Below are 24,137 nucleotides of genomic sequence, written 5' to 3'. Positions count from 1 at the left end.
AGTTGTATTTAGACTACTATCGAGTTAAACTGCTTTACATGTTTACAGATCAGTTACAAGAATACACTGGCCTTTTTAAAGTGGCTGAATATATTCTGTTATGTGCATGTGCAGTAAAATAGGGGCATGGTTGATTTGACAGTATTGTTGACAGATACACTACAGAAACACGAAGTGCTCCAGGAACATATTTATGGCTTTGTCTAACATGAACAACATGTTTTGACATTTTTGTGGTAAATATGCAATTGAATTATATTATATTTGAACTGGATCATTCAACACTATTAGCCAGGAGAAACCTACAATAATGCTATACGGTGGAACTTGGCATATCCATAATGAAAACAAAAAGTTATCTGATTTGCCTAAAGACATTTATCAGCTGACCTCTCAATACATTTGAGGTTCAATATACTGGTGTGGGTCAAAAAGCCAGTAAGTCACTAAATGAGGAAAAATGTGTGCACGTTGTATGCACAATGAAACTACCAATGAAAGAACCAGTAAATATCCAGAATATGACTACAGTAGAGTCTCACTTACCAAACATTCTGGATTATCCAACACAGTCTGCCTTTTAGTAGTCAATATTCTTGTAGTCAATGTTTTCAATACATTGTGATGTTTTGGTTCTAAATTCGTAACTACAGTAATTACTACGTAGCATTACTGTGTATTGAACTACTTTTTCATAATCATAACCGAATTTGATGTTTAATAGGCTTTTCCTTAATTCCTCCTTATTATCCAACATATTCGCTTATCCAACGTTCTGCTGGCCCGTTTATGTTGGATAAGTGAGACTCTACTGTATTTAGAATGACAACACTGAGACACAAATTCCGCAGCTTGGTAATAATTACATTAGCAGAGAAACAGCAGAATTACTGAAACCATTCCAGCAGATTTGGGGTAAACACAGGGTCTGATAGCTCATGTGTAGCACATTCTTCCATTCCTCAAAAAATAGGGACACAAGAATGTAGAATCAGTGAAATGCAAGTTAAAAGGAATCCCAAAAGTCAACTATTCCAACTTTGTGTAAAAGCGGGAAATCTATAGTTAAAGCACGTCTCACAGGTGTATTCATTTTTCTACTATATTTGATTTTTTTCCCTCTCAAGATTTCTTTGCCTCATTAATTTGCTCTCTAGTAAGCAGAGCACCATTCACTGAAGAGTTTAGATTTCTCTTTTTGTAACTATTACAACACATATAGCCCAGCCGATATCTCAACAGAAAATGAAACAAGAACAGAGAAATGAAATCTATAGGCATCTTTAATATTTGCAGTCCAATCACTGTGTTTATATTAGTGTTTCACAGTAAGAAGCTAGATGACTTAAGCAGGAGGCAAGGCGATCATGTGTTCTATTTTACAAAGGGCAGTCCAGTATTTGAAGAGCTGGTCTGTTATATGAAAAAGAAGTATGCTAATGTACACCAAAATCCATTTTCTAGTCCAAACTATAGTAGACACACTGAATCAAAACGACAAACACAACTACTGACTTGCTGTTCAGCATCTGATTCAATGGTCTACTCTAGCTAAAGCCAACAACTGGATTAGTTTATAGAGCTTGACTGACTGCTTAGCAAATTTATAGATGAAAATTTAGAAATTACTAATAAAGGATGCATTTCTAAATTTTTATCTATAAATATAAATGGACATATGATCATTTATTTTTCTTGTTTTGTTTGGTGATTTTGTGTTTGTTCTAAGCAGGGATAATCTATCGCCATCCACTTCATTAGCCTAAATGTCAAGGATAAATGTCAATTATCATCTCATCTAAGTTCATGTCCTGGATTACTGGTGTTTTATTAGACATCTACCAGCCACTGAACAGAAGTCTAAGATTCAGTGGTAAGTTGGAAGAAGGATCAAAGACACCTTGGCATGCACAGGATCAGAAGGAAGCATACCTATGTAATTCCTCCTTCCCTTCTGGTGCTAGTACCTGTTCTTATCAGTTTAATATCTGATACCCACTTTTATATAAGTGGCCTCTATGATTCTATAATTCTATGATTCTATAATTCTATAATTCAAGCCCATCTTTCAGTGCCTTCTTTTCCCTTAAACAGAGATTAACAGACTGACAAAGCCCAAAGCACATGACGTCAACAATAAAACAGTGATAAAGCAAAATAAAATAAAATAAAATAAATCTGGAGGCAATATACATATCATCTTGCGAAGCAGCTGACATAAAGTGTTAGCATTCAGGTGGCAGCCATATTGTGAGAAATAGCCCTAGGAATTTTTTTTTTCTCATCAATGCAGTTTCCTCCATACCATCCCTGCCTTCCAATGGTTTTACATACACCAAATGAGCAACTGTTAATATATTGTTTATTCAAAGCCACCAACAGACTTCAACAGACAGTTATAAACTAACTGACTGTGGCTGTACTGTTATCTCCCCATTCATCTTACTTTATCAATTTAGCATTGTTGTGTTCCATATGGTACAGTGCCCCTGCTGCTTGGAACAACCATTCTCCACCAAAAAAACCCTTGTAACAACAGGAAGCTAATAGTTTAACTGTTCCTCTAAATTTGTTTGACAAAACTGACATTTAACGCACCATGTCACATTGTCAGTAATCTACAATTTGCCCCTAGGCAGTCAGTGGATGCTCATTTTATTTACCTCTCTTAGTTAAGTGCGTAATTAATATTCCACTCTGAAACAAAGATTAGAGATTTGACAAACATTGCAATTTAAATTCTCCATTATCACAAACATTAAAATCAAACATCTTCTGCATGCACCATTGCCTAAATGACGCATGTAGCTGTAATTTAACTTTTTAGATTTTAATACTGCAAACTAATTTCTGCTGTCAGTTTAATGAGACGGAAAACACAAATCTTACAAGTCTCTGGGTGCAGTGCATAATGGGTATACTACAGGGGGATAGCATGATTATGTTCCTTTAACCATTTAAATATCATCTTGAAGACTAGAAATTACTGAGCACTGCTATGTGAAAATATTGGTTTCTAAATGGGTGGAGTTTGTAAATAAACCAGGAGTAACAACTAAAGCAGTATTACAGTGATTGACAAATATTACTATGACTTTGATCAAAAAATAAAGATTTGTATTGTAGACTGATGGCCTTTTGAAATATGTTATGACATGGCTCAAATAAAACTCCAACAAACAGAGAAATGTGTTGGCCTTATTCAAGTGGAACCAGAAGGAAACACAAGATTACCACAGCTTACCAGTAGATAAGTATTGCCTACTGCTGTAAATGTAGACATTATCAATAAAGTCATTTACTTATTTAATTTATACCCTGCTCACAAAACATTTAACTAAGCTATAATTACCATATGATATTACAGTGGAATTATATATCATTACATCACACCTGAATAGCATATCTGTAATACCAAAAAAGTCAGCATCCATTCATTAAAATTCCTTTCATCAATAGGTACAGAGGGAGTGTGGTATAGTGGTTAAAGCATTGTGCCATGACTCCAGGGACTAGGCTTGAATACTTGTTCAGCTACGAGAACCCATTGGTTGACTGGGCAGGTTACAGTCTCTCAGTCTCAAAGGCAAAAATCCATCTGAAAAAATCTTGCCATATTAAGTTTACCTCAGGGTCCTCACAAGAATTTTGAAGGCAAAAGCTAATGGTTTTTTTTTTTTCATTCTCAGCACTCACTAAGTCCGTGTCTACAAAATGGACCCATGGCTCAGCTGCTGCAGGAATTCACATGACACACAGCAGGATTCAAAGTGGAACAGCGGTATTCAGCCATTAATCCAGGTCTGCAGAATATGGTATTTACTCCTGGGTTTCCTAAAAGCTAGTTTCGAAGGTGTGGACAGCAGGGTTGAGCTGGATCTCATTCGGACCAACAGAACCTACCACAATATTACCACCAACAAGCAACTTGGCAATGCTTGCTGGCAATGTCACATTTCTGGTGATGTCATTTCTGGCACTGACATATGACAACTGCAGCTGGCAGTGGTGATCCCGATGCACCCTGAAACTGGCCAATCATGGAGATAACCATGCTCCTGTGCTGCATTGGAGCATATACATGTAGCCTAAGTATGGGCCCAGAAATAAAATGTGACCCAGAAGATCTTGCTTCAAGGGGTTATTATACAGTGTATTATGTATGCTTCAGGATCAGCTGGATGCACATTTGAGATACCCAGTGAGAAATATGTCACTGCAAGATACCTTTGTTACATGTAGCTGGATTTCTCTTCACAATTGTTCTTCTTGCCGCAATCCTGATAGATATAAAGGCTGGAAAACACTGATTTACTACTGCCCTGTACCAGAATCATTTCTGTTTCTTTGTTTCTAAATGTGATCTGTGGTCGCCTGGGTAGACAGAGCAAAGAAATGGCTGTTTGCTCTATCTGTTTCTCTACTTGGCAGTCCTCAGTTCAAACACTAGGTACACAGCAGATATGATATGTCTCAATTAAACCACTATATAAAATTGATCAAAACATAGAATAATGTTTTTAGCTTCTTGGGTCATCAATATAATGTATTTCTCAAGCAAGGACAAATGCCAATGGGGTCAAAGAGTGAAATTGCTGATGCTTACACAACTCTCGGGAAAACAAATGACTATAGCTCTAATTTATGCTAATTTGGGCTGGAATTCTGGCTTCATAAATTTTCTGTGACTGATTAAAATTATTATTATGTAGAACACCTCTAGGCAACTATACTGGCTCATTAAACACGGAAGCCTAAAATTATCTGCTCTGTAACAACTGTCTCTGTGTGTGCATATATACACATGTCTGCATGTGGATGTGTGTGTGTAGATATCAGAATCACAGATGGAACTTATTAGAGAGAATCTCAAGCAGACACAGCAAAAGAGCTGGAAATGTTTTATAACTTCTTTTGCAGTCCATCTTGCGTCACGCCCCCAAAGAACATAAACTTCACAAAGACTGCTGCTACTCTCTCCTCAATTCATACTATACAGTGGAGCTACTGACTTGTCTGACTCCTTCCCAAGACTTCATTAATCACTGCCAGGTTCGATCTGCTTCAGCCGTTTTACATTTAGTACCCAAAGGAGTAATACTCTTATCCTAGTGATTGCAGAAGGCTAAATGGCTGAAGGATAAGCCAGTTGCCAGTTTGTTTTGTAATATACACATGCAGCTGGCAAATCTCTGGACTCATTACCAGTTCCAAACAGAAACCTTTCCTCAAAACACTACCTTGGAATTAAATGCAAGAAATGGGGGGTCTGTATGTATAGATGGGAATCCAATAATATCCATGTAAGAAACAGAACGTTTAAAAAAGAAATCTGCTTCTCAAGGAATTTTTGTTACACAAAATGAGTTACGAGTAGAACTATAGTTCAAAGATTGATTGTTTTATTTATATTTGCATACTGGAGGTTTTTTTTTTTTAAAAAAAAAAACATGCTGAAAAAAAATGCTTATAAGGCATTTTAAGTGAGAGTAGCTGCTTAGTTCTGTTTAAGTTATCAACTTTTATACAAGCATTACTCATAACCCAGGCATACAGTAAGCACAGTCACAAAAACCAGCTGGAAGGAAACTGGGCTGAACTAAAATCAAGGCAGCCAAGTTCCTGGATAAATGAGAACAAAAAAACATACCAGCTTCACATAAATGTCCCCGCAGTACCCTTATGAAAACATTTTCTAAATATTTATTCCTCCCATTGTCAGGCAGAGTGAGAAGAGCGAGTCTCCTAAGGACTCTGCCCAATCATTACCCGAGTTGACTTGACCCCAAGGGAAAGCTTTCTAAGAAGAAACAATCCAGTGCAGAAACTCTTAAAGGGAAATGCTTCAGAATACTCTGAGGCTATGTCCCATAAACCAGTCTCTGTTTTTACACCTTCCATAAACCCTCCTGTGCCTCATGAAGCCCTTGGCAGAAAATTTACAAGAGGAAAATTAAAAGCCATGTTTCCCCATTCAGCTAAGGGAGCTTTTTGAGGCACAGCCCTCCAGGTAAATGACAGTATGTCACTTTTTGATGAAATACCATGTTTACTATTTTACAAATTAACCAAGATCCCTTTTTAAGCCACATGATTTGCTCCTAAACCATAGCTCTCCTAGAATCCAAATCCAGGAGATCTATATATCTTCTACTAACTTCCAGTCTACTGTTCATCAGCAGTTTGGTCTCATCCAAAGAACCCTTAGTATTTGTTTCTAGAAGAAAACCTATACCTTGTCCTGAGGTGGAACTTTACATATTTACAAACATTTACTCAGAATGTGGGGAAATTATTTATGGAATTACAAGTCCCAGAGTTCCCTGGATGGTTACGTTCACTAGCATGGTGTCTATGATAGCTTGAGATTCTAGGAGCTGTAGGCTACAATGTTTACTGTCACTTGATGACAGTAGTTTTCAACCTTTGGCCCTTTAAATATTTTGAATTTAATTTTCAGAAGACCAAGCTTGTATGGGAAATGGAATTCCAGGAAAAGAAGTCTAAAACCTCTTGAGGACCAAAGGTTATCAAGGTGGATATATTTCAAAGTGGATTGTGGTTTTTACCTCCTTTCAATACATGGAAGCATCTCTGTCATCACAGGCCTGTTTAAAACAAACAAACAAACAAAAACAATAAACAGGAAAACTTCTGAGGCAATTATTGGAGAACGAGTAGAATAAACTAGTTTCATGAGATTATTTAATGAAAAAATTGTTATTTTCCCAAAGCTACTTTATAGTTGTAGATAAAATCTGCAAGATAACATGGTTTCAATTATCCATCTAGGACCAAATGACATTTATTTTCTAAACCTAATGTACAAGTCTAGAGATTTGAGTTGAAAATCCAACCCCCCAAAAATGTACCTTATCAAAAAAGAGATTGACGAAAAGCAAGAGATTAGTCTGCTGTGGGAGAACCTAAAAGAAACAATGACTCACTCTATTCTCTTCAGCCTGGCACCACTTCAGACCTCTTTGAATGTCTGGGCAGAGAAATGCCAGTATGGCTAGAGCGTGCTAGCCCCAAGGCAGCATTGGTCTTTTCCCCTTTCCATGGAATGACCCTCAACTTATCCACTGGTCATATCAAAAACCATTATTTTGGTCCCCAAATCTGCTCTCAACATATATGATGTCAATTTATACATGAATATAGGCCACAGCTAACAGTTTTCCTCCTGAACCCCCCCCCCTCTCACAATTCACATACTTAGAACATAATTAGCTAATAATGAGGAATTTTTGATTTAAGCATGAGTAATTTTAGGGCAGTGAAACTACACAAAGCACCATTCAATTTGATTATCTCCTAGATTATTAAAATAAACAGTGAAATACTGTTTTCTGTTTTGTGTCTTCTCTTAAGATATTTCACTAGGACATGATTTAAAAATTATGTTGATGTTAAGATTTATATTTAAAATGATCGAATAAAAATGCTACCTCAATAAAACCTAGGGAAGTCTTCTCAAAATTTGTAAGCCTTCTAAAATGATAACAAAAAGAACCTTTAAATGTCATTAGATCAAGATTGCTTTCTTAATGTGATACATTGCAATTGTTTCTTAAAACTTTCACAACTTATTGTGAGTTCTGAGCAACTCCCACAAAGCTCCTTTTCCAGCTAAAACTGTTTTCTCAACATGGAAATGGTGTCAAGAAATATAAGTGATACCATGGAATCAGAAAACCATTATGCACCCAAAATGAGATTCATTTATACAGAGACACATATGGGCAGAGATAAAAAGACAAGCAATTATGTACGAAAGTTAACTATGGGTAAACATTTCAGAAGACTGTTTCAGAACTGAAAGCTACAACATTCATTTTGGATGTGTCAGTTTGTTCTGATATCCCTGTACAGTAAAGGGATGCTGCGTGTGACATTTTGTGTCCTATAGCCTAAGTGTAATGTAAGGATGATATGCTGGAATGTGACAGTTTTGTATATCTAGCATTTGACTTTTAACTAAATCTCTCTTAGTAAAAACTTCAAAACTGCTTTTTAAAAAATGAAACTGCAGAAACCAAGACATATCTGCAGAGACTGAGACACCCTTTACATTTCCAGTCATTAAAATGGAGCTTTCACAGGGCTTCTGCAAAAGCTCTATTAAACTCCATAGAGGTTTCATGCAAGTGAGCGCCTCTCAAGTTCTGACTGCTTAACATTAAAGAGAAGGGCTTTTCCCTTCTTTTTGTAACAAAACTCTGATTTTCTGTTAATTTTCCCCCTTCTGACACAATCTTAACCCTGAATAGCAAGCACAGTTTTCTTTGCTGGTGGGATTACAAATGGTTACCACAGTATGAGAAACTCAAAGCTAGGAAATTCTAAACCAGAGTTTCTCAAACTGTGTTCCTCCAGGTGTTTTGGACTTCAGCTCCCACAATTCCTAAGCTGGCTGGGATTTCTAAGAGCTGAAATCCAAAAGGAGGAGCAGAGTGTGAGAAACACTGCTCTAAACAGACACAAATAAAACAAAATTATTTTGTGAGGACGAACATAAAGCATCTCAAGAAATAATTTACCTGTGTCCCATTTTTTTGTGATTTAGTTACCATTCCATTTAGGTCTGGCAAAAATGAGGAAAAGTGATATTCTGTTACCAGCATTTTCAAACTTGATAGTGTATAAGTACAGTTCAATACATTACTGTGAACTTGCTGGATCAGCATTTACACATAACCTTACATATCCTTACCTCAGCTTTTTTTAAACCAATGAAGTAATGATACGATGCATTTTTCAAGGATTGAAAGCAACAACTGATGCACTGCCACTTGTGTCCATAAACACAGGGTCATTTTAAGTTCTCAATTACAATTTCATATTTCCCCTGCTTACTGTTTCTTGCCTAAGAATTAACTATATTTCTTCTATCATGTTTAATTTTCTGTAGTATAAATATGTCTATGAATCATAGAATAGTAGAGTTGGAAGAGACCTCATGGGCCATCCAGTCCAACCCCCTGCCAAGAAGCAGGAAATCGCATTCAAAGCACCCCCGACAGATGGCCATCCAGCCTCTGCTTAAAAGCCTCCAAGGAAGGAGCCTCCACCACAGCCCGGGGGAGAGAGTTCCACTGTCGAACAGCCCTCACAGTGAGGAAGTTCTTCCTGATGTTCAGGTGGAATCTCCTTTCCTGTAATTTGAAGCCATTGTTCCGTGTCCTAGTCTGCAGGGCAGCAGAAAACAAGCTTGCTCCCTCCTCCCTATGACTTCCCCTCACGTATTTGTACATGGCTATCATGTCTCCTCTCAGCCTTCTCTTCTGCAGGCTAAACATGCCAAGCTCTTTAAGCTGCTCCTCATAGGGCTTGTTCTCCAGACCCTTAATCATTTTAGTCGCCCTCCTCTGGACGCTTTCCAGCTTGTCAACATCTCCCTTCAACTGTGGTGCCCAGAATTGGACGCAGTATTCCAGGTGTGGTCTGACCAAGGCAGAATAGAGGGGGAGCATGACTTCCCTGGATCTAGACGCTATTCCCCTATTGATGCAGGCCAGAATCCCGTTGGCTTTTTTAGCTGCTGCATCACATTGTTGGCTCATGTTTAACTTGTTGTCCACGAGGACTCCAAGGTCTTTTTCGCACACACTGCTGTCAAGCCAGGCGTCCCCCATTCTGTATCTTTGATTTCCATTTTTTCTGCCGAAATGAAGTATCTTGCATTTGTCCCTGTTGAACTTCATTTTGTTAGTTTCGGCCCATCTCTCTAGTCTGTCATGTTAGTTTCGGCCCATCTCTCTAGTCTGTCATAGATGGTTTCACAAAGTGATGGTGGTGGAAATTTCCTCAGCCATCATGTCAACTTCAACCTTTGTCGTGAAAATACAATATCTTTAAGACCTTTGTTGCAATATTCCTACCAAGCATGAAAAAAACAAAGATTCCTGCTAGAACAGAATGAAACCCAAAGAAAAGCCCATAAGCAAACAAGATTGCAACAGACCTCCCATTCATGTTCCCAATCAACTAGAATGCAAAGGCATATTTCTTCTGATACCAGAGATCACATTACTACCCTTATTACTAGTAGCTAGTAATTTTACCCTTAATGAACTTGTCTAATCCTGGAGACTTGAATTCATTTAGTTAAGGACTGAAGATTTTTTTCCTATGTTTGGCTTGATTTTTCCACTATTTAATTTCACTGCAAAACCCTGAGCTTTAGCATTATGAAGGAAAAACGTCATTTTCTTCACACCATGTCCTCAAGCTCTTGTCAGCATTCCCCGACAGATCAGTTCAAACACTACTTTGTTGCCTTTTTGATTTTAAGTACCAGCAGTTGGATTTCAGTCTGGTTCAAGTATCCCCTGTCACTTCTGTATATGTCTAGATTGTTCCAAAATATTCCACAGTGCTTAACAAACTTAAATTCATCTCTGTGCCATTATCTTTATAATTTATCTCATTAGGAACCTCTCAGGTTTGTTTTCCTAGCCTGTCCAACGTGTGTTTTAGGGATGTAATTTTTGCTAATTTTCTTCTCAAAGGGGGCAATGAGTGATTTTAACAATTTTCTTTCTCCTGTGCAGTTTAAAGACTATTCACAGTTCTAGACTTATTTTTTTTCCGTGTCAGGAGCAACTTGAGAAATTGCAAGTCACTTCTAGTGTGAGAGAATTGGCCATCTGAAAGGATGTTGTCCAGATGTTTTGATGTTCTACCATCCTGTGGGAGGCTTCTCTCATGTCCCCGCATAGGGAGCTGGAGCTGACATACTGTGCACAAAAATTCACATGTGGTATTTATGTGCAAAAATTAGTACAATCTACAAGAAACTGTATTTTCTCTGCACAAACATTGCTTTCTATGCAAAATAACCTCATGTAAATTTTGTGTAGTCTGTCTTAAGTGGTGACTATATTTGACAGTCCAGGATTGTTGTACTGGGGGTTCTTTACATTCAAGAAACATATTTTCAGAGTCCCACCCCACAAAATAATTTTCAATACTCTTTCCATTCCTAGTGTTTCTTGGTTAGTATTTTGAAGAATCTTGGAGGTTCTGTCAATTTCCTCTTGAAACCTTGATTTGTTTTCCAGGTCGGCACAATACTGTTCATATCACAAGATGTGGTCATGTTCCACAACTACTGACTCTACTCCTGCACTGTTTACCTAGATCAGTGATTCCCAACCATTTTTGAGTCGCACCCCCATTTTACAGAGGCTAAGTGACCCGTAACCCCAATAAATTAAAAATAGGCTTTTTATAGAGTAAATGAAAATACATCTAAAATAATTTTTTCAGTATTAATTCCAAATAACGTTAACTTACAACATATTTAATGTGATGACTGAAATGGTAACTCATTAACAAGCTTAAAATTTCTTGGTTGAGTTTTCACTAATGACAACCTCATGTCATTCTCAACATTTAATCCATTTCTTGTTTTGGTTTTCAATTGAAGAAGCGTTGAAAAACTGCTCTCACAGAGATATATAGAAACAAAGGGGAGGAAAACTCAAAATGCAAGAATGGTGACATTTGGATGATGTGACTTTTTGTTTTACCTTTTTAAACATTTCATAGTTCACCACTGCTTGGCAACCCCACAGAAAATACATGGGTTGGGAACCACTGACTAGATGATATATGCCATACACAACTTTTGTACCAAACAAGCAATTCAACTTGCTGTCGAAACGCATATAATAAGGGCAGTAGTGCATGTCTTGAATCATCTAACTACTCACTACCAAAAGAAGTTGAGTGGTCTGTCCTTGATGACAGAGGCTTATCTTCCAAATAATGGACCACTTCAAGGAGTCACTTAATTATCCAAAATTATACCCTCCTTCCCCAAGGCTTGTTATTTTAGGAGAGGGCTAATAAAGTCCCATCACTAGATGCCTGATCCACTGAACTCATTCACTCTCTCAACTCATAGAGGTCTGTTGTCTTGACCACAGAGGCATAAATGTGTTTTCTGAGTGAACGAGCTCATTGTAACAAGCAGACACTAGTAATTTCTCTCCAACTGACAGGTACAGAAGTGCAATACAACAAATAAGTTGGACACCTTTATTAGCTTTCTGACTTCCATGTTTTCTTTATTGGCTTTGCTTACCTGGAGGCAAGCTATCTATTGTTTGTGGTGATTGGGTTGACCATGCTGGTCTATTGATGTTGTTGCCAAAACCCTAATTTCTTATTACTTTCACACTCTGTCACTGAGATGCTCTCAATCCATTGAACAGAAACTGATTAGGTTAGGATCTTGGGAATGGATGTAATCAGAATACGACTGGATGATGTGCTTCTGGAAAGGATGTAATTCCAGTTACCTACTATAGGTATAGATGCCACACTTTTTCAGACCTGCCAGCAGATGGCCTTTCATACTACATAGTATATGATGTGGTTTATGTCTTTTGTTTCTTTGCCTGTAATTGCTGCTGGGCTGTTAAGTAAACACAATGGCATGTTAGCCTCATTTGCAATGTAGTCTTGTCCATATTTAGAAGCCACCCTAAATTTAATGAAATCTATTCCCTTAAGTTCAATTCCATTGAATTTAGCACGACATGCATCTAAATATGCATAGATTATATTGTACACTGTGTGAGGTGACCATGTCCTTGTACACAAATGTCTCAGGCCCTTCACTACTACCACTACCCAATCAAGCTCAAAACAGAGTTTTAGCCAAGTTTGAAGTGAAGTGTATTACAGAAAAATGACCTTCCTTATCACAATACTTTTCATTTCTGTCTCATTATGATACTCTTCACTGATAGAGCTATTAGGCTGCAGGCCATTTCCTTTCATTTGTGAAGTCTTCTCTCCTTCAAAGCTGTTACTGACATCAAGGTATAGTCTCCCCCTTTAAAAAACACTAAGAAGGCATTGTGCTTTCAAAACTAATCTTTCTTCTATTTATATATCAATAGGGAGGGGACAAACCTGCCTTTGCAACAATATTTCGCTAAATAACTAGAGGGATTTAAAAAGAAAACTGGACTATTTTACTCCAAAATGTCAAGATTCAATTCTCCCCACTATGCTTTTCACTGCGCACAAAGAAGAGGATAAAATACATCCCAAAGTGTCATGAATGACTACCAATCAAAAATGTCACATTTAGGTAGATGGCTATTGATGGAACTCTGAGAAGAACAGTAAGAGGTGCACACTGATGATAGTAATTTCTCTGTGATGTGCACACAAATGCAGGCACTGAGTGGAGAAAAAAGATGTGACAATAGAAGAGGTAAGCAACAAAACAGTCTACAATAAATAATAGCCAGCAAAGACATAGAATATAAGCTCACTATCTTCAGACGCCCACCACAGATTGATTGGATTTGTGTAGTGTTTTGGTCCTTCAAGAGAACTAGCAGTGGCAGCTTAAATGATCAGCCTGTTTGAAGCCTGAAAAGATTCCCCATCTCCTTTTACTTAGTATAAATGCCTGTGTCTCAGACAGCATGATTATAAAGGAACTAAAGGTACTTTCAACTTCAGCAGCAGTCAGTAAAAAATCTCTACGTATTTTCATGATAGGTTGTTTACTGTTGGGAATACAATCCAGCCACACTACACTGAAAAAGTGCACCATATCTAAATATAAATAGCATTAGTTCTAGTGCATAATGTCTAAGAATACTGAAGGAAAGGTATTAAAACAGCCATGAACCAACACCAGACCAAGACACTACCTTGCTTTATGATAGTATTTTGGTCCACATCTACTCTGAAGAAAATGGAACACCAAATGGTAGACAACATAATGTAACAGATCAGAAACAATTGGAATTTTTGGGTGCAAAGGGAATTGACAAGGGTTCTTAAAATCATAATTGCTGTAGAGAACTTGAGTTATCTGCAGTGTCCCACATGCAAGAATACAGGATCACCCATTAGTGTGATACAATATATTCACAACACATTGCACAATAAATAAAGGAAGTATGAAATGTATTGTTACTGTTACATTACTGTCCACTCCTTTGATTTTTTCACCTCTTTTGACTTCGGATATATTATAATACTTTAACTCAAATAGATTTAACAAACATTATTATGATGCACTATACAATTCACTCAACACTGTTAAACAAAACCAAACGGCCACATGTTTATTGCTCAAGTATTCACTGCTTTCTGTGACATGTCTAAATATGTTTTGGCAGCTAAATGGAGTCCACTTGTGTGTAGTTCCAATGCCACAATTTCAAATTAAATATATCTGTTTCTTAAAAGTTTCAGAATTTGTGGGAGAGAATATTTGAATAAATAGTATCACAGAAACTAAGAAATTATTCTAGATAAAGTTGTGTAGAAACCTCACTCAGAGCTGTTGTTTTTTTTGAAAATCCAAATTATGAGTATTTTTTGGAGTATCACTGGTTCTATTATTACAAATTGAAATAACATGATGTAACTCTGCCTAGAGAAGACTGTCCACCAAAACTCAAACTAGGTAATAACTTGTCCGAGAGGTAACCAAGTGTTCAATGGTAACTCTGCAGAAGCTACAGATAGTCATAGTAAGATGGGATAAATTATTTATTTATTGATTGATTTACGGCTCTTTTATTCCGCCTTTCTCAACCCCAGAGGGGACTCAAGGCGGCTTCACTACATAGGTAATGCCTTTAAAAACATAGTACAATAAAAACAACCACACCATTAAACAATTAAAAGCATTTGAATCCATACAACAAGTTAAATCATGTGATCCATAGGCGTGGATCACACCGGGGCTCCTACATATGAGTTTATTAACTGGACCTCAGCTCACTCTTTCTCTTTCCCGTCCCACCCAGCTGTTATTTGGTTCCTATATTAACATGTAGAATGAAATTTATTAAAATTGACATTAATTATTACATGTTTGATAAAAGTATTGAAGAAATACATTGAGACATGCTCAGTAGGTTGCTACTTGACCTTCATACGAGACTTTGATATAACCATACAAGATAGCTTGTACTACATATTTGTGTAGCAAACTTCTTTTGTTCTTACAAGGACCAGAGGGAGCCTTCTGCTATAGCTTCTAAGAGAAAAAAATAGTGTTGTTTATGGAATCTTTAACCCTGAATTATCCTCTATTATATTCTTAGGACCTGATTCACCAGTCTGTTCCAGATGCTTTGTGTAGCTATAGCAAAACAAAGCTATCATAAACCAGATTGAGTGGCCAGTAAAGTCTGGTTAATGGCTTATTTATATCTTCAGAATATCCCCAAGCAGTTGGCACATATTGGTGAATTTTTCTCTTAGGATTTCAGCATGTTTTGTCCTTATCTATAACCTTTAAATTGGATGCTTTTCTATTACATACACACTGGTATAGGAGTATTTATTTGGCTTTGAATGTCTCCTAGCAAATAACAAGATCAGTACTGAATCTCTTCCCAAAAACATCATTTTATTAATATTAACTTGTATTATGTTTTTAAAATAGCAAGAGTTAAGAATAAAGTTACAGTTTTTAACTGAGCACCTTTTGTTGGCAGAAGAGCAAATGTTAACATTCACTTACGCCTTTTCTTTGTGAGAATACATAAGTAGACACTTCACAATAGCATTGAAAGGTTACTATTGCTGCAATATTTATATATTGAAAATAATGCAAACACTATTACAGATATTCTGTTTCACTGCTTAAGGAATCCTATACCTACCTACCTACCTATCTCCCCCCCGCTCTCCCCCTCCCCTCCTCTCTCTATACATAAGCTTTTGGAGTTCATAGGGATGAGTTAACATCCCTGTATCATTTCTTTTGAAGACTGTGCCCCTGTTTAGAAGATATCTCCCTACCAATTGGATTTTGAAACTTTTGGCTTGTTGTAGAACAATTATTGATGAGAAAGCTGCAGTGCAGGCATCTTTTCCCTATGATATCTCTTTCAGGAGTGAATTTCCCTTCCTAGAGGTAGATTTCCTCTCACTTCCTATTGTCTCATCCCCTTTCTGAACAATGATTTGTACGCAAGTCGGATGGATTTCTATAATTCGGGCACTGCCTATACACATGTTCATGACACCTACCTATAGAAAAATATAACTCACAAAGTTACTTTTTAAACAGTGATTGCCACTGTCATTTATTACAACATTAAAAGTAAAACATTGCATTGTGCTACTTTCTCTTTTCCTAGTGTTTTGGATTTTTTTAAACCAAAAATACACCTAAAACAGTAAAGAAAATGGCTTTTATAAAAATCTCAAAAAGTTTTGTAAACATTGTAGTAACTTGTTATGCTGTTCCTTTTTCACTTAATATGTAATGTTTATTTGATTTTGTTTACTGATATTATATGTATATCTACTTTGTATTGCCTTGGAATACTAGTCTTTGTTGAATTTTATCAGTGGGATCAGGTATTCTCTAGGTCTGCACATTTATACAGTACAAGCGTATGCCAAAATACCTAGCAAACTCACAATATAGAGGCCGATGCATCTCCTATAAGAATTAATTGGTTCGAATATTTGCAAGTATTCACCAAGAGTAATTTCTAGATGCTCAAGAAAATTTAAAGTCACATCAGTGTGAAAAGGAGGGAGGAAAAGGGAGAAAATAGAGGAATATGGCAGCACTGGTCTTTATTTTAGCATGCGCTTTCATGACTGTAAACCCAGTTCTTCAGATACAGTACAGGCTATAAAACATAATTATAGTTGTGGGTGTGGGGTATGCTATATAGTTCTATCTGTATAATTTCCAACACCAAAAACTATAAATATGCTTTATAACGTGAGCTTTAATATAAACCTGGTGATGCAATGGATTAAACTCTTGTGCTGGCAGGATTGCTGACTTGAAGGATGGGTTGCTGACCTGAAGGTTGCGGGTTCGAATCTGGGGAGCGCATGGATGAGCTCTCTCTGTCAGCTCCAGCTCCCCACGCAGGGATCAAACATCTGGGCATCCCCTGGGCAACGTCCTTGCAGGCGGCAAATTCTCTCACACCAGAAGCGACGTGCAGTTACTCAAGTTGCTCCTGACACGAAAGAAAACTCTGTACTGCATCTGAAGAAGTGGGTTTATATCTACAAAAGCTCATGCCAAAATCGGTTCACGATTTTCAACATACTGCCACATTCTTTTTTCCTCTGTTCTTCAGCGCCTCCTTTTCATGCTAGAAGATATACTAACATTACTAACATTCTTTGATACTAGCATGAAATATACAGTACTTTGTAAATAATCTTTCCATGTTTTTTTTAAAATAAATTTGATTCAATTATTGAGGGCAATGCTGAGAACTACTAGGGATGGAAAATAACATTAAAATATTGTGTAACATCCAAAGAATGGTGCATGTACGTAGATGTTAACTACTTTTTAAAGAAATTGATACTGGATATATAATCACGTATCTCTTCAGCCATTTTCAGCAATTGCCACAATGACAGGCCTCATCAATGAAAGAAGAAAGAAAACAAGTAAAGAGCAATGTGCTTTCTCTATGATCATCTGCAAAAGGCTAGCATATAGTTTAGATAAGAAACATTCTTTGATAGCTGAAAGTTTAAGCCAAAATTCCCCATACTGCAAGCTTTCTTTGTTTTTCAATGAGGATGATTCTGACTGAAAGTATAATTCTTTAAATAGTGATGTTCTTCTTTGGACTTATATTATTGCTAAAGATAAGAACATATGGCTTTCCTTCAGAAATTAAAAAAATAAATATTAACTACTAATTTTCAAGCAAACTATGCACATGTTGAGGAAGAAAGGAAACTAGACATTTCTTTTTGATAAAAACTTGGAAGGGATGGAGAGGGCTAATGGATAGTCCAGAAATCTTAAAAGCTGGTAAACTCGCTGGGATTTATGAGAGTTGTAGGCCAAAACACTTGGGGACTCACAGGTTGAGAACCACTGGTCTAGAAGCATCATTTCCTATTTCCGCATGAATAATGCTAACCATGCCCCTGCTGCATAAAATCCACATTGAACTGGTTTATATGGCAATGTGGACTCAGATAATCCAGTTCAAAGCAGATACTGCGGATTGTCTGCTTTAATATTTTAGGTTATATGGCTGTGTGGAAGGGCCCTCAGTCATAGATGTGTTTGAAATGCTTGAACACAGATCTCTTGGGTTCTGGGACCCCATGTAAATACTATTTTTAAAATAAGAAACAGGCATCATGAGATGCTAGGATTCTTCCATGGTAAGGAACTGGTTGACTGCTCAAAAGATATTATTGAGTAAAACAAGAAAAACAATCCAAGGCCTTTGCTAGCACTTTGAGAAAAGACCATTGGAGCAGAGTGGATATCATTCTTTTAACATGTTTTCTTATTGTTCTTCCCAGTATTGTAAATATGTCATTCCTGGTGTGCATCATTTTCTCTAAATGAATAGTATGTGTTGGACCTCCTTGCTGGTAATCATGTTACTGTTATTTCCACTGTGATACTTACTGTCTGACAGGGCTACCAATCATTCTTTTGCTACTATCACAACAAATAAATAATTGGTATCACAGAGAAACCAAGCATTTCCTATCCATAAAATAGTTTATTTCTAGGCTTTTGTCCAATAGTTTCTACCATGGTAGGCTATTACACAACAGATCGAAAGCATCCTACTCCATGCTGTGTCTCTTATTTAATAGAAGAATGCTAAGTGAGACATGACAGAGGTGTGTGTGAAAATAGCTTCTAATTTATTCCATTCTGTTTGTTTTTCTTTCTTTCCTACTGACAATTACTTCCACAATAAAACAAGAGTTTATAAAATGCAGTTCCTTCTTAATGTGTATATAAACAGATTATATGACCATTACTTGTATGAGTAGGATACCACGGAACTTCCACTTTTAACTCTAAGCCGCCCTGAGTCCCTGCGGGTGAGAAGGGCAGGGTAGAAATGATAGAAATAAATAAATAAATAAATAAACAAACTCTTTGAGCTCTTTGGAGAGGAAAGGGAAGCATATTTTCCTTCATGGATCTGCCCAGATACTGTGATCTTCCTTGGAAACTCTTCTCTTGATCATCCAAATTCAAGTGAGTAGTTTCATCTCAGCTTGCAAACAACCCATATAAAAACCATGGCAATCTGATTCCTTGAATTGGACTACAGCCAAGCTACCTTAGGCAAGCTTGTTTGTTCAAACTAGAGATTGCCAAGCATCCATCAATTTAAACACATTATACTATTAAAGCTACCTTTGTGTAGAGAGGAACGAAATGCCAGGAAAATAATTGTGTTTGCAACCGCATTTATTATGTGCTACTTCTACCTACTGTTTGATTGTTCGTATCTTATATTTTTGCTCACCTCTCAGAAAAAAAATTGTTAGGAGGCTAACCATATAATAAATAGACAAATACAATATATCACTCGATTTCAAGTGAACTTTTCTGGAGGGGGGAGAACAAATTACTACAAGCAAACTTCTTGCGTGGAGTGGATATACTTGTTGTTTATTCATTCAGTTGCTTCCGACTCTTCGTGACCTCATGGAGCAGCCCACGCCAGAGCTTCCTGTCGGCCATTGCCGCCCCCAGTTCCTTCAAGGTCAAGCCAGTCACTTCAAGGATACCATCCATCCATCTTGCCCTCTTCCTTTTTCCTTCCATTTTCCCCAGCATCATGATTTTCTCCAAGCTTTCCTGTCTTCTCATTATGTGGCCATAGTCCTTTATTTTTGCCTCTAATATCCTTCCCTCCAATGAGCAGCCGGCATTATTTCCTGGAGTATGGACTGGTTGGATCTTCTTGCGGTCCAAGGCACTCTCAGAATTTTCCTCCAACACCACAGTTCAAAAGCATCTATCTTCCTTTGCTCAGCCTTCCTTATGGTCCAGCTCTCGCATCCATAGGTTACTCTGGGGAATACCATTGCTTTCACTATGCGGACCTTCGTTGCCAGTGTGATGTCTCTGCTTTTCACTATTTTATTGAGGTTGGCCATTGCTCTCCTCCCAAGAAGTAAAAGTCTTCTGATTTCCTAGCTGCAGTCTGCGTCTGCAGTGATCTTCACACCTAGAAATATAAAGTCTGTCACTGCCTCCATGTTTTCTCCCTCTATTTGCCAGTTATCAATCAGTCTGGTTGTCATAATCTTGGTTTTCTTGATGTTTAACTGATGTTTAACTGGATATGCTACGACAACTTTAAAAATGTTAGATTCAGCTAATATAATTCAGATTTACAGTCTTCTTTAGCTTCACAGAAAATGACCAATTTTGCTTGGTATAACATAATTGGTAAAACACGAATGCTACATTTTTGGAAAAAGACTTCATATAGCAGTATCAATATAAATGCTATGTGTGATATAAATTGAAAGGAATGTTCTACAGTAGATTTTGTCTTCCTCTGACATACATTCAGTTTACTCATAGGAATGGTCACATTTGTTTCCTATAATGAATGAGTTCCTATACATGAATTCATTCAACTTCCAAAACAGACGTTTTTTCTATGCAATTACATTGGTTTAAGAATACTATTACTTTTTAAAAGTTTTCTCTCATTGTATTTTAAGGCTTTATTACAATTTCAGAAAATCATTTGTATTTTATTTAATGCATTAAGCCATTATAAGACTACATGAATACTAATATAATGAAACTCAACCAGTCAAGAAGAGGTTCTGTTGGTAGTTAATCAATCTGAATAAGGGGAAAGATCAGGGCCAGCCGGAGATATTTTTTAATGGGAAGCGGGGGTGCTGAAAAGCGCCCCCGCCACCGGCCCCGCCTCCCGCGCCCTGGCCCCGCCCAGCGTGCCCTGGCCCCGCCTCCCACGCTGCGTGGGAGGCGGGGCCAGGGCGATTAGTGAGGGGGGCGGGGCCACAGTTGGCCCCGCCCCCCGCCCAGCGTGCCCTGGCCCCGCCTCCCACGCAGCGTGGGAGGCGGGGCCAGGGCACGCTGGGCGGGGGGGTGGGGCCAGAGTTGGCCCCGCCTCCCACGCTACTCCCGCTTGCCCGTCTGGCCTTTTCTAGCAGGCCAGAAAGCAGCGGAGGTCCCTCCAGGCCGCAATCGCGGCCTGGAGGGACTTCCGCTGCTTTCTGGCCTGCTAGGAAAGGCCAGACGGGCGAGCGGGAGTAGCGTGAAAGTGGGGCCAGCTCTGACGCCGCCCCCCCGCCCAGCGTGCCCTGGCCCCGCCTCCCACGCAGCGTGGGAGGCGGGGCCAAGGCACGCTGGGCGGGGGGGAGCGGCGTCAGAGCTGGCTCCGCCTCCGCTACTCCCGCTCGCCCGTCTGGCCTTTCCTAGCAGGCCAGAAAGCAGCGGAGGTCCCTCCAGGCCGCGATTGCGGCCTGGAGGGACCTCCGCTGCTTTCTGGCCTGCTAGGAAAGGCCAGACGGGCGAGCGGGAGTAGCGTGAAAGCGGGGCCAGCTCTGGCGCCGCCCCCCCCGCCCAGCGTGCCCTGGCCCCGCCTCCCACGCTGCGTGGGAGGCGGGGCCAAGGCACGCTGGGCGGGGGGGGGGAGCGGCGTCAGAGCTGGCTCCGCCTCCGCTACTCCCGCTCGCCCGTCTGGCCTTTCCTAGCAGGCCAGAAAGCAGCGGAGGTCCCTCCAGGCCGCGATTGCGGCCTGGAGGGACCTCCGCTGCTTTCTGGCCTGCTAGGAAAGGCCAGACGGGCGAGCGGGAGTAGCGTGAAAGCGGGGCCAGCTCTGGCGCCGCCCCCCCCGCCCAGCATGCCCTGGCCCCGCCTCCCACGCTGCGTGGGAGGCGGGGCCAAGGCACGCTGGGCGGGGGGGGGAGCGGCGTCAGAGCTGGCTCCGCCTCCGCTACTCCCGCTCGCCCGTCTGGCCTTTCCTAGCAGGCCAGACTGCAGCGGAGGTCCCTGTAGGCCGCGATTGCGGCCTGCAGGGACCTCCGCTGCATTCTGGCCAGCTAGAAAAGGCCAGACGGGCCAGGGCGCACTGGGCGGGAGGCGTGGCACCGTCAGGGCGGTGCCCCGCCTCCCGCCCAGCCTGACGGCGCCCCCCCGGGCCTGCGCCCGAGGCGGCGGCGTCAGGTGCCTCAATAGTGGGGCCGGCCCTGGGAAAGATATCAACCTGCTCTAGACTGAACTAAATTCAGGTTTAATTATTAGATTTTCAGTTAAGTGATAACAGGTTCCCTTACACTGAATGTCTATGGGAAGCTCAGTGAGAATCTAGAATTAGATCACATATGTTCTCATAGAATCATAGAATCATAGAATAGTAGAGTTGGAAGAGACCACATGGGCCATCCAGTCCAACCCCCTGCTAAGAAGCAGGAAATCGCATTCAAAGCACCCCCGACAGATGGCCATCCAGCCTCTGCTTAAAAGCCTCCAAAGAAGGAGCCTCCACCACGGCCCCGGGGAGAGAGTTCCACTGTCGAACAGCTCTCACAGTGAGGAAGTTCTTCCTGATGTTCAGGTGGAATCTCCTTTCCTGTAGTTTGAAGCCATTGTTCTGTGTCCTAGTCTGCAGGGCAGCAGAAAACAAGCTTGCTCCCTCCTCCCTATGATTTCCCTTCACGTATTTGTACATGGCTATCATGTCTCCTCTCAGCCTTCTCTTCTGCAGGCTAAACATGCCCAGCTCTTTAAGCCGCTCCTCATAGGGCTTGTTCTCCAGACCCTTAATCATTTTAGTCGCCCTCCTCTGGACGCTTTCCAGCTTGTCAACATCTCCCTTCAACTGTGGTGCCCAAAATTGGACACAGTATTCCAGGTGTGGTCTGACCAAGGCAGAATAGAGGGGGAGCATAACTTCCCTGGATCTAGACGCTATTCCCCTATTGATGCAGGCCAGAATCCCATTGGCTTTTTTAGCAGCCGCATCACATTGTTGGCTCATGTTTAACTTGTTGTCCACAAGGACTCCAAGGTCTTTTTCGCACACACTGCTGTCAAGCCAGGCGTCCCCCATTCTGTATCTTTGATTTCCATTTTTTCTGCCGAAGTGAAGTATCTTGCATCTTGAAGTATCTGCCGAAGTGAAGTATCTTGCACTGTTGAACTTCATTTTGTTAGTTTTGGCCCATCTCTCTAGTCTGTCACGATCGTTTTGAATTCTGCTCCTGTCTTCTGGAGTGTTAGCTATCCCTCCCAGTTTTGTGTTGTCTGCAAACTTGATGATCGTGCCTTCTAACCCTTCGTCTAAGTCGTTAATAAAGATGTTGAACAGAACCGGGCCCAGGATGGAGCCCTGCGGCACTCCACTTGTCACTTCTTTCCATGATGAAGACGATGCATTGGTGAGCACCCTCTGGCATAGGCAAACTTGGGCCCTCTGGTAGGCTGTAAGGAATTGTGGGAGTTGGAAGTCCAAAACACCCCTTGGAGGGCCCAAGTTTGCTCATGCCTGTTCTATATGCTGGGAACTCTGGAGTCTGAAACATGGCATAACTAGCACATTTAGACATGGGTAAAATAGTAAGACAACAGCATTATTTGTCTCTAGTTTCTGACATGATACACTTTTCAGTAATGTTACTTGCAGAATTGGGAAAATACGTTTAACAACAAAACCACAGTGAGTGGTGACCTTAACTATCAGAATCAGCAGAGTGGTTCCACACAGCTCAAGTGGGCATGGAAAAACCACATGGGGAGGAACAGAAACTGAGGGCTCCTTTACCTGAGTTTGACTCGACAATATTTATTTTATCATTAAGTCCATCATGTGAGCTTATTCAGCAATTTTTGTATAAATTAAGTCCATATGTCACATAAGAATAAGGAGGGTTTTCCACTTTCATTGTGTGCACTACTGAATACCTTTCTAGAAGAATAGCCTGGTTCAAAGGCAGTTTATGGAGTCTCCATTCTAGTAAGAGATTATGGTGCATACCATTACTAGATGAGGTCTTCCTGAGGACACAACTCCCTTTGTGATGAGAGACTGCCTCCACATTAGCTGAAGTGACCTTTTTCTGCTGCATTAACCATCGATACATTATTTTGCACCAATTTGGTATAAAGTCTGGGAAAGGCCTAAAATCTCCGATACCAGTTCAGAGAACTCTATCAATCCAGACAGTGTGACCCCTGGGTAATTTTGAGAGTTATAGTCTAAAAAAGTGATTTTTCTAAGGCCTCATCCTATGTGAACCATTTATGACTATAGCAGCCGCATCACTATTCTGTATTCCCTATCAATGCCCATATTAGACAACTGCAGTGTCGTGTGTGTGATTGTCTTGAAAGA

General features: G+C 39.7%; 1 protein-coding gene and 1 long non-coding RNA gene across 21 annotated transcripts in view; one reads left to right on the top strand and one right to left on the bottom strand.

Annotated features, from left to right (window-relative positions):
* The window catches only part of LOC134298911 (uncharacterized), a 30,033-nt gene extending 25,098 nt beyond the window's left edge, over positions 1 to 4,935 (top strand). The window contains exon 3 of the long non-coding RNA XR_010006032.1: positions 3,690 to 4,935. This is a non-coding gene — a long non-coding RNA (uncharacterized LOC134298911). The remainder of the gene's footprint in view (positions 1 to 3,689) is intronic.
* Positions 1 to 24,137, bottom strand: part of ptprm (protein tyrosine phosphatase receptor type M) — a 541,643-nt gene that overhangs the window by 135,929 nt on the left and 381,577 nt on the right. For 8 of the 20 annotated variants that reach the window (XM_062980499.1, XM_062980500.1, XM_062980503.1 and 5 more), the window contains one exon: positions 6,570 to 6,608. The exons of the other annotated variants lie outside the window; for them this stretch is intronic. In XM_062980499.1, the coding sequence (XP_062836569.1) occupies positions 6,570 to 6,608 (39 nt within the window). The remainder of the gene's footprint in view (positions 1 to 6,569; positions 6,609 to 24,137) is intronic. 20 annotated transcript variants of the gene reach the window in all.

Source organism: Anolis carolinensis, chromosome 4, assembly GCF_035594765.1.
Source record: "Anolis carolinensis isolate JA03-04 chromosome 4, rAnoCar3.1.pri, whole genome shotgun sequence".
Taxonomy (NCBI): Eukaryota; Metazoa; Chordata; class Lepidosauria; order Squamata; family Dactyloidae; genus Anolis; species Anolis carolinensis.
Note: the sequence above shows the minus strand (reverse complement) of the source record. Positions and strands in the feature narration are given on the sequence as shown.